The following is a 12321-nucleotide window of genomic DNA, read 5'->3' as shown; positions in this document are numbered from 1 at the left end:
CTAAATTTGAACAAAAATCGAAGAAATGTTAAACAAAGCGTGAAGTAACGATAACTTTGCCAAAGGCCAAAAGATAACATTGTAAGGATTTATTGGATTGTTATTTTGTTTAACGTCGTCCCTAAAAAGGAAAGTTCAAAATGCTCGAGCAGTGACGCGTAATTATAACAAACTCGTAAGATTTCTAAAGATTTATTACAATGATTGAGGTCGGTTATTCGGTCAAAAATATGCCCCACGGTGTAGTCGAAACAAGTCCAAAGTAAGTAAATTGTACTTCTCTCATTTTTATCGCTATTTCGTGTAGAACTCGTACGTTAGTAAGTCGTTTCCGCTGCTAGAATATATTCTGCATAAAATGAGACGGTTTAAAAGAATATACTCCAATAATGGCAAGTTTTGCAGACCGAAACCGAAAGTAAGGGGTGGTATTTTGCAAACACCATTCGAGGACCACCATTGGCTGGCATTCCACCTTAGGAAATATTCATTAATGCAGATGTTACAATCATTCCTATTACAGAAAGGTATAAAGGTATAACAGACTAAAGTTACTGCAGTTTCTATCAACATAATTCTACGTGTAGTCTAATTTGCCTGCAGAAGAGATGATAAATGTTTGAATAAATACATAATAATAGAATCAGGAATATGAAAAAACGAACTAGTTTCTTTACCGGCTCCTGAATATTTATGAAAGTAGTTCAGGCAAATGCTATGTATCTATTTCCAGTTAGCGCAATACGGACGTAAGAATTTTGCTATTTTAGTTTTATTTGCAAAATATATTCCTTATCTTCTGCAAATATATATACTATTAGGTTATTTAACATTGTTCTGTACAATACGGAGATATATTTGGACGAGTACCCAGCTGAGAAAACCATATTGGACGAGCCGCTAGGCGAGTTCAATATGGTTTTCTCAGCTGGGTACGAGTAACCTTTTTATTCTATATCTATTTTATCTTACTATAATAATAGTTTAAATTAAGAACATTTCACTGAATATTGTATTCCTTCCTTTTCTAGTTTTTCCCAGCTTGGTATGAGTGCAAATATATATTATACAGAACAATGTTAGACCTTAAATAATCTTTGTATTCTATATTTATTTCACTTCATACATAATACGTAATTCATTGAATGTTGTTTTTTTTCTGCGTATCGTCATTAAAAAAAAGTATATGGTGCAACCTCCCTAAAACAGCCATTTGGCGATTTGGGTGGTATTAATACTTGGCTGAGATATTATGCCCACAAACATTGCCAGCAAGTTTAGTGAAGATCGGATGAAAACTGTTCGACTTAAAAGAGCGGACAAGGCTAAATTCCCCGTTTTTCGTGTAATTCAAGGACTATAATCAAAGAGTGCCTGATACAATTTGGCTGGTTATTGAAATAGGCCGATACGTAATGCCCACAAACATTGTCAGCAAGTTTGGTGAAGATCCGACGAAAACTGAATTATATAGCAGACATATTTTTGGATGCTGACCGCCCGTCCGCTGCCATTCATAATCTTCTCCTTTTGGTTTCTTAACCGTTAAACAAAAACTGCTGAGTTAGCTATTCAGACAGTCAGGGCTGATACCAATTTCTAGGTTTCGTTCGGAACGGCTTCTTTTAGCGACTTTTCAAATATTCCAACATCTGATGATCCTTTTTACTGTATTTTTACGTTTTTGATTATTAACGAACGTTTTAATATCTAAATCAGATAGCATTGTTACCTCTTGAATCGTTTTAGTGTGTTGTAGGTTATAACACACTAAATAGTTGTTGTTCTTTATTCTATATAAATTGACCTACTTCCAATGACCGCAGCACACATCAGGACCCATTTTAAATGTATATAACTTACGTTTTCTTGAAGAATACTGTCAGTGCTAACTAAAAATCAAAAGAAAAGTTGGGGTCATGTTTGATGCAAGAAAAATAATTTCAGTCAAACACACAAACTGCAAAATCAGCTAAAAAATGAGACCTCAAATTATACTGGTGGTGTATGATCTAAGTTTCCATGAATTTTGTCATGTTGTTATTTCATTATGAAAATGTTACCTACATGTCAAGCATAGACCTGTCATGTGATTTTAGCAAAAAAAATGCAAAGAAAATAAGGAAAAAAGCTCTACAGAGCAAGAAAACTGAGGACTATTTGTATCCGCCATTATGCGATACCATTTTTTTTCGCGCCATTTTTCTATTTAGTGTCTGTGTGCCTTGTAAACGAAACAGAAACCTCAAATTAAATCCAGATTTCAAGACGCATAATCAAACTCTGTACATAGAGCGCCTACTTCATCCGATTTACATTCGGACATTTTCACGCGTTTCGGGCTTTATCGTATGTTTAACATGGGACTGTTGAACCGTCCAAATACAGAAAATACAGGATTTTTTGTATGCGCGTGCGTCCAAATACAGAAAATACAGGATTTTTGTACGCACGTGCACCCAAATACCGTAATATATTGTACGGTCACGTGTTGCAAATGAACGTTCGCGATTGGATAGATAAAATTGGTATAGAATAAATGTATATATTTCTTCACAAAGAAATAATCTAGAACCTACTTTATATATATTTTTACAGGTAAGCTTAAAATGATGGTGAAACATGTTTAGACTTATGGTGCCTGCTTTTTAAGTTTGTCTTTTGACAGTTCCTGTGATACGCAGGCTCCATAACCTGAGATCCCCTTCTTAAATTCCAGTTTGTTTAGTTCTGCCCATTGTTTTCTCGTTTGGGGCAAACCCATTATTTTACCTGGGAACCAAACGCCGCTATTCATGGAATTACACGCCACAACACGTGTATCATTGAAAGTTCCATGTTCACCGCCGTTTGAATACATCTGCGGATGTCTCTAAATTGCTTTTTGTACTTTTAGCATGTGTAAATGTTGAGTTCTGCTCAACCCGGGGCTAGAGGGCGTGGACGGTAGCATGCATTTCCACTACCGTCCATGAACAGGCTCATCAAACCGAGCCTGCAACATTTTCGTTTTTGTCGTGTTGAGCGACCTGTGAAGTTTCCACTTTTCTCTATATTAATTCCAAAAGATACCCCTTTTACATGGTTTAGCTGATATTTACAGAAGATCAAATAGAATTGGGAGGTTCATATTTCTCATTTGGATAACCTACAAAGAAAACGACAGGAGAAATTATATAGTATTTCAAACAATTTTGACATATATGCTTTATGTAAGGACAGAATTGTCCCGAAGCATGTTACTTTAAAATAAGGTGTTTGAAGAGAGACTGGTAATACAAGTCCAACTGGCTTTAGAGACCACGTATATTAAGAGAAAAATTTCAGTTTCTGTTTGTGTTGTTAAAAAGAAAATTATGTTGTATTAAGGGCCCTTCCCTTGAGTGATCCGTTAATGCAAGTTTTACCGTAAATTGTTCTAACGGCGTTCCGGCGTTCCCTACACTCTTATGGTCATTAGTAACGGCGACACTGCGATAATACAATGCTCGATTCGACATCGCAGTAATAGGATGCGGAAACACGATGCGAAGATGCAATATCGCACTTCCACATTTATGTATCGTGTCTTAGCATTTTCGAATCGCGCTCTCGGAATATAGTCCCCTCGACCAAAGAGCGAAATTACGAATCCAAGTTGAGTCCGAATTTTATCGTACTTGGATTACGCGTTAATAGAAACAAGATTGATCAAAGTTGTTGTCTTCATGTTTATTTGTATACTGTTTCCTCTATAAAAAGCAAACATGACATTTGTGTCCATAAACATTTACGTTTACTCTCTCCGTAAACTTTTGCTAACAACATATTTCATTATCTACTGACTTCAAAACAAAACAATAACATAATTAATTAATTAGATTTAATCAGCCTGTATCCGATTTCCATAGGACAGATATGTCTTTCAAACAGTTAGTGTTACAGTTTAGGCTCTGTGTATCGGTAAAAACCGAAAACATATGTATATTTCGAGAGTATATCTGCTGTCATGGGAACTTACTGCTTTGATAAGTCTGAAATTTGTATTTAGATGGTTATCTCTCTTGTAGTAAATCGCACTGCGGCACTCTATCGCACAACAATGAGAGGTAACGACATTTTTTTTTTACCTATTGTTGTATGTGAGAGAAAAATCCTAGCCAATCACAGCCTTGCTTACAACATTTTGAATGTGATAGTAGAAGTTTAAAAAATCTATATTTAGCCTGGGTTTTTCATATTTACAATTCTTATGACGACCACATCGCGACTACGCCCTCGTGTTTTGAGAGAAATCATGTCACGGTACGGACTTGGTTGTCAGACAGCCGGTTAGCTCAGTCGATGGGGCACTCGCCCTGTAAGCGAGGCGTCCTGGGTTCGAGCCCCGGACTGACGGCACATTTTTCTCAACCTTTGACATCCGACGCTATTTTGATGGTTCAGCCAAATGCTTGTTAAAACGAGTCGTCTGATTGGTTCAAATAAAAAAAATTTGCGAAAATAAAAATATCAATTTCGGAAATCCAAATATACAGAAAGATGAATGTGGATGCTCATTCTCAGATCTTCGTTTAGAAGATCAAGTACTTCAGTCAGATTGATGTAAAATCGTGATTCACAATCTCTGTGTAAAATGCTTATGTCATTGATGTTAAGTGTAAGCATAGTTCTGGCGTAATTGTTGGAAACACTAACTGAAACATGTAAATTTATTTAGCAGGCACATCAGGAAAGCTTGGATGTTTCGAAATAGTACTGGGACGGCTTACAGTATTTGTACTGAACAGCTGTTGGTATCTATAGCAATACTCATTTTAAAATGATTTATATGTTTCGGTTACTTCAAAAAAAGTTATAGAATATGAGATCTTTTCTCAGAAAATAGCAGTCACGGCATAGATAAGCGTGATGATAAAATAAGATTCTGGTGTTGTTTGTATATTACTGGTACTACTAAACTTCAAAATAAATGAATTAAAAGTACAGGGAAATTACCACATTATTAAAACATTAATACTTTTGTTCTTGTCATGAAAATACTAATTTAACATCATTTGCTTTATTCACAACTCACATGTTTGAAGTTAATATCTCTGCCTTAGCTTAGTTTAAACATATTTATTCCCAAGAGTACATAACATAGATTTGTATATTTACAACAACAAGTTAACATGATACTAAGGAAAGGATAAGAATGAAAGACATGTCTTATAGAATTCTTCTCCTTAGGCGGACAATAAAGTTTGTATGTAAACATAAAAGAGCATTATATCATATTATACTCGTAGTGGGAATAGGTCGTGATACAAGTATCTGTATAGTGTAAAATGATAATGATAATTAAAAATAGAAAATAGAACAACGTTAAGTACTAAAGACTAAAGTAATCAGAAAGAGGAAAGGCAGAGAAAGATAGGGGGGAGTATTGTCTTGGAATTAAAAGAAAGGCATCACGAAAATCTCTTACTCTCAGATATGTAATTCTGAACATGCGTGAATGTTACAGTATTATCCTGGTCTGAAAGGAATGGGTTTCCAAAGAGCAATGTGTTGAGATCAATCTCATAGTTTTGTAGATTAAGTAGTAAGACGTTACGGCAAGCACTGTATAATCTACATTCGAAAAGGAAATGGAAGTTTGATTCAATTTTTCCACACGTGCATAAAGGAGACGGAGAAATGTTTTTTCATAAAGAGGTGATGATTGAGGGAACTGCATTTAGTGCGAAGTCGTGTGTGAAGAATTTGGAGTTTTCTGCTACCAACGTAATAATACTGTGGCGTTTTCGTTTTGTTCTTGTAAATTTGACTTTTAAAGGCTGACAAAGTTGAGCAGTTGCGAACGTCTGCTGGTAGTTGGTTCCAATCACGAATGACTGAAGGTAAAAAGGAGTTGTAATATAAAGCAGATTTGGCATGTATATTATGTATGTCATTAGAGTTTCTTAGTGAGTATCGTGGGTTTCCAGCGTCGGGAATCAAAGATGAGAGATAATCGGGTGTTTGATTTGCCTGCATTTTATAGAATATAACGAGTTTGTGTTTATATCTTCTTTCCGATAGGGGTTCCCAATTGATTTCCTGGTGTAGATTTTCCAAAGACATAAGTTTTGTTGTCCCAGAAGCAATACGTGCACACTAGTTTTGAATTTTGTCAAGTTGATTGAATTCGTACTGGGCACAATTGCTCCAAACAACGTCAGCATACTCTAATACTGGCCGAATAAAAGATGTATAAATAACTTCTATGGATTTACGATCTAGTGAGTACTTTAATTTACGCATGATGTTAACACGTTTGTCAGGATTTGATGGTGGCCGGTGCGAGGCGTTACCAACGGTTAGAGAGGTAATATGCACCGCCTGACTATGGCTAATCTTTACCTCGGAAATTAGCACTTAATTGTTTCCTTATGTATTTTCTTGTGTGTATTTTTTTGTAGTTTTTCTTTATATTTTTCACTGTATATACATTATATACTTAAGCATGCTGACGTATTATTTACACCTAGATCAAACACACACCACAAACATTCTGTATACAAGTATAACTAAATTTGCACCGCTTTTCGTCAAACTTTATCACATGTACGCAGGTATATATGACATACAAAAAATCGCAAGTATCTCAATACTTATGCTCGGCCAGCACAAGCTTCAACCAACAACCATTCAAAACCAAACAATTAATCTGCAAAACTCGGAGCAATATATATATTCGAACGATACACCACCAAACTGCAGAAAATCAATTTATACACCTCTAAAACACAAAAGAACCCATCAACACACACATTCAAACAACCAGCCAAATCATAAACTTCAATTCACAAAAGAACCAACAATTCCAACCTTCAACAACCAAGTGTCAGCTTCAAAACAAAACCACGATTAAACACCCAAACAACCAAAATATTCGCAGAGCAACTCAACAATTATGTAAAATAAAATGTACCCCACAATCTCCAACAAATAAATCAAGAAACAAATATTTCCTTCAAAAAATCGAGCCATCAACTGACTCTAAACAACAATGAAATACTGCATGTATAACATGCGTCTTTCTCTCGCTAAAGCGCGACCAAAACTGATAAACTCTCACAAAATTGTGTAAAACACATAATTATTTTGCCCACTCTCTCTCTATATATACTGCAGTGATTATTTTATCAACTAGGTTTAACAAGCCGTACAATATAGCGTATAGATAAACTTATTTTAAGCTGCTGTTTAAGCTAGCATACAGTATAAATTTACAACTTCTGGTTTAACGCCGTTTTGCAACAGGCAGCTACGAACTGTTCTGACAGCCCCCACTCAAGAAAACACTCAACTGTTTTCCAAATACAAAGAATAATTCGACACTAACCCCTCAGGTATAAAGTCTACTCAGGTAATCTGCACAGACGTTGTCTGTTCCTTTGACAGCCTCGATTCGGAACTTGTAGTTCTGCAAGAACAAGGCCCATCTCATAATTCGACCGCTTTCAACTTTACATTTTTGAATGTAGGTCAAAGGTGCGTGATCAGTTTGTAGTTCAAACTGTTGTCCATACAGGTACTTGTGGAATTTCTTAATTCCAAAAACCATAGCTAGGCATTCCCTTTCTATTACTGAGTAGTTCTTTCCCCGTTTCAACAGCTTCTTGCTTGCATATGCAATAGGAAACAACCCGTCATCAAACCTTTGTGGAAGTGCTGCTCCAACCCCAGTATCCGAAGCATCACACTGCAAGACAAACGGTTTGGAGAAGTCTGGCAAACGTAATATCGGCGCACGAGTCAATAATTGCTTCAGTGTCCTGAAGGCGGTTTCATGGTCTGGCCTCCAGACTATTTTGTTTGGTTGACCTTTCTTCATAAGGTCTGTCAAAGGGGCGGCGAAGGACCCAATGAATTTCCTGTAGTATCCCGCCAAACCAAGGAATGACCTAAGTTGCTTCTTAGTTTCTGGTCTCTCAGCACTACGTATCTTGTCCAACTTATCGTCCTCCATTTGCATCGTGCCGTCACCTACAACGTGGCCGGTAAACGAAATACTACCAAATCCAATCATACATTTTGATGGCTTTACTGTCAATCTTGCTTCCCGTATTCTGGTGAATACATTTCTCAACATCATCACGTGTCTCTCCCATGTTATAGTGTGTCCAAGGACATCGTCCACATAATTATCTGCATCTTTGATGCCAGCCAACAACTTCCTCATCGTTCGATTGAATGTTGCCCCAGAATTTACCATTCCGAACGGCATTTTTCTGAACTGGTAACTGCCTTCTGGAGTAGAGAATGCGGTCAAATGCCTCGACTTTTCTTCTATTGGTATCTGCCAATAACCTTTGGTCAGGTCAATCTTTGTGAAGTAGTTGTCTTCTCTCAACTTCGCCATAATATCCTCTACATTACCCATAGGTTCCGTGTCGAACCTCGTGAAAGAATTAATGCGTCTGAAGTCTATACAAAAGCGGTTTGTATTATCTTTCTTCTTCACAAGAACAACCGGGGAGTTGTAATCTGAATTTGCAGGTTCTATGACTCCAGCTTCTAACATATTCTTAATTTCGTTTTCAACGTCTTTTCTCTTTGCGTAAGGTATAGTGTACTGCTTAACACGTATCGGTGTCTCATCAGTCAAATCAATCTTGTGTTGTTCAAGGTCAGTTGTCCCTGGTACATCAGTGAATATATCTTTAAATTCTTCAAGCAGAGCATACACTTCAGCTTTCTGCTCTCTAGACAACAGCTCATTTACACAAACATCTCTGTACGTCTCTGTACCACTGGTGTTTACTAAGTTCAGTAAACTCTCATCGTCAACTACACCAGTTTCACTTTCAATCTCTGCTTCTATAACTGCTACACTTGCACATACCTTATCTTCTCTCTCCTCATATTTCTTCAAAAGGTTTATGTGGTAAACACCTACTCTGTCACCTATCTTCACTTTATAATAAAATTTGTTTACAACTTCAGCTACTTCAAATGGACCCTTCCGCTGCAACATGAGTTTGTTGTGAGATGTAGGCAGCAGGACTAAAACTTTGTCTCCTTGCTCGAGACTTCGTGCTCTTGCCTTTTTATCATAATGATGTTTGTATTCTACTTGTGCATTGCTGAGACTCTCCCTTGCAATTCTGCACGTTTCTTCTAGTCTGTTTTGTAGATCTAGCACGTATTCATACGTGTTCCTGGTTTCTGGAACTTCGCTTTCTGTCCAAAGTTCCTTCAGTGCCTGCATTGGACCTCTCACTGTTCTACCATATAACAATTCAAATGGGGAAAATCCTGTACTGCCTTGTGGGACTTCCCCGTATGCGAATAATACAGCGGATATATATCGATCCCAGTCTTTGGGTCTCTCTTCGCACATTTTCTTAAGCATACTTTTGAGAATTCCATTCATTCTCTCACAAAGGCCATTACATTTCGGGTTGTAAGGTGTCGTAAACAACTGTTTAAGGGACACGAGTCTGCATACTTCTTCCATAAGTTGCGATGTAAACTGGCTGCCTCTGTCGCTTAAAATTTCAGAAGGAAAACCTACTCTCGAGAATATGTCTAACAATGCTTCTGCAACATTTTCTGTCACTATTCTTGGTAAAGCAACTGCTTCTGGATAACGCGTAGCATAATCAACTACTGTCAAGATATTTCCTTTTTCTGAAACAGGCGAAATTGGCCCAATCAAATCAACAGCAACCCGTTGAAATGGAGCATCGATGATTGGCATCTCACCAAGCGGTACCTTCTGAACTTTACTCTTCGGTACTGTTTTCTGGCAAATATCGCATGAACGACAAAACCTTGTGACGTCGCTTGATATTCCTGGCCAATGAAAGCTTGACTGTATTATGTCTATAGTCTTGCGAACTGAAAGATGTCCACCCACTATAGATTCATGTGCTAAAGACATAACACGCTTCTGGTATATCTTCGGGACCACTATCTGCTTGGTTTCTACTTTCTTATCGCCCTTCACTGACTCAAAGATCCTGTACAATACGTCTTTGCTTATCTCGTATCTGTACTTATTGCCACCTTTTGTCGCCTTTATCTTTTTCTCTTCGGCGTATCTCCATAATCTGTTCAATGACTTATCCTCTGACTGTGCTTTCTTAAGCAACTCAACCGTTATTTCATCTTCTTTAATTACAGGTACCTTAAGTGGCTTCATAGGCTTCTTCTCCTTCTCCGCTTGTGCCCTTGTGACTACAGCAGCTACATCTGTGTCCGTTGCTTCTACCTTTCTAGCATCACGACCAACCCATTTGTCATCTGGTTTATCTAGCACGCCACTAATGTTGCCTAATACTAAATCACAAATTACGGTTTCTAAAACCATGGCCTCTATTTCACCACTGAAGTATAGTGTCAATGTTAATTTTTGCCATAGGGACTAATCTTGCACGTCCGTCAATTGCTATCATTACGCAGTTTTTCTTCAACATTTGATCTTCTGTAACCAACTTCTTTCTAACAACTGCTAACTCACACCCTGTGTCTCTAAGTACTTTAACTTCTTGGTCTCCGACATAATCCTGCTTCAAGTCTAACTGCCTTTCACCTTCTAATGTTTCGATAGTACAGCTACTAGTAACTACTGGAACTGAATTTCCATTAACTAGCTTGAGCTTCCCCTTTTCTATGCAACCTTCGTATGAGCTTTGCCGAGGAAGTGACATGCACATGCCGGATATTTTCTCATTACCTGGTCTACCATCACGCTTATTTTCTGTCGGCCCCATGCGCCAATTCTTTGGTGACGGATCACGCCTATCGCGGTAACTACCACCATTTTGACCTCTGTACATCATCCCAGCTGCACCATATCGTTTTCTGTTTTCATCACGGCAATCTTTCGCAATGTGACCATCTCTTTTGCAAATAAAACATGTGACTTTCTTATGCACTGCCTTATCATAGGACGGGGGCTTTGGGGTTGGCAACTGAACTGGGTGTGGGGTGAATTTATTGGAGTTATTATTACATTTGGGATTCTTACTGTACGTAATCGTACCACCGTGAGCTTCTATGTACTGCTCTGCCAGAGTAATGACGTCATTGCGGCTTTTAGGTTTCCTTTCTTTAAGGAAAAGCGCTAAGTCCGGTGAACAGGTTCTAGTAAACTGCTCTCTAATAATTAAGTCTTTCAACTTGTCGTAAGTATCTGTGGCCTCCGCCATTTCCGTCCATCTGCTAAAGTATCTGTCAAGACGAGCCATGAATTGAAATACCGTCTCCCCTTGCTGTGGTTTACCTTCTCTAAATTTAGCCCGAAAACCTTCTTCGGTAAGCTGGTATCTTTTAAGAACGGCTGTTTTCAATAACTGGTAATCTGTAGCTTGTTCCGGGGGCATACTAGTGTATACTTCAAGACCCTTCCCGGTTAACAAGGAACTCAAGCTTATGGCCCAAGTATCTTCTTTCCATTCTTGGCTACGTGCAAATCTTTCAAACCGTTCAAGATAAGCATCCGTGTCGTCTTTATTCTCTTCAAATTTTGGAAGCTTTGGCCTAAGACCTCTGTTATGCGGTGCCTCAACAGAAGGCTTGATATCGGCTGACGCCCCTGCTTCAATTTTCAGTCGCATAAGTTCAATTTCTTGCTCTCTGAGTTTGAGCTCTATATGCTTCTGCTTCTCGGCCTCATCTTTTCAAGCTCGAATAAACGTTTCTTTTCCTCTGTTTCAGCATCTATGCGCCGACGTTCCTGGTCGCGCCGTTCCCTACGTTCGTCCCTCTCAAGACATTCAGCTTCTTTCTTCTGCACGTATTCTAGTAAGGCATCTTCCTTTAAGCCTAATCTCTCGCCCAATGAAACCCATTTATCATAATCCATCATTAAAATTTCAGTATTCAACTAATACCATTCAATTGAAAAAAAATATGTTGAACGCCGTTTGAACACTTTTTCAGTATTTCAAAACACCGTTAAATAACACAATATTTTAACATGCATTCAAACAATATTTTGCTAGTTATTTACCAATTTGGTAAAGATCCCGGACGAGCCCCCAGTTTGTCAGGATTTGATGGTGGCCGGTGCGAGGCGTTACCAACGGTTAGGGAGGTAATATGCACCGCCTGACTATGGCTAATCTTTACTTCGGAAACTAGCACTTAATTGTTTCCTTATGTATTTTCTTGTGTGTATTATTTTGTAGTTTTTCTTTATATTTTTCACTGTATATACATTATATACTTAAGCATGCTGACGTATTATTTACACCTAGATCAAACACACACCACAAACATTCTGTATACATGTATAACTAAATTTGCACCGCTTTTCGTCAAACTTTATCACATGTACGCAGGTATATATGATATACAAAAAAT

At 37.8% G+C, this 12321-nt stretch overlaps 1 protein-coding gene across 1 annotated transcript; it reads right to left on the bottom strand.

Moving 5' to 3' along the window:
• Window positions 1-7354: 7354 nt before the first annotated feature.
• Window positions 7355-10324, bottom strand: LOC128549191 (uncharacterized). Its single transcript, XM_053525714.1, has one exon. It carries the CDS (start codon window positions 10322-10324, stop codon window positions 7355-7357), a length of 2970 nt encoding a protein of 989 aa, XP_053381689.1.
• Between the last annotated feature and the right edge of the window lie 1997 nt (window positions 10325-12321).

Source organism: Mercenaria mercenaria, chromosome 15 (genome assembly GCF_021730395.1).
Source record: "Mercenaria mercenaria strain notata chromosome 15, MADL_Memer_1, whole genome shotgun sequence".
Classification (NCBI taxonomy): domain Eukaryota; kingdom Metazoa; phylum Mollusca; class Bivalvia; order Venerida; family Veneridae; genus Mercenaria; species Mercenaria mercenaria.
Note: the sequence above shows the minus strand (reverse complement) of the source record. Positions and strands in the feature narration are given on the sequence as shown.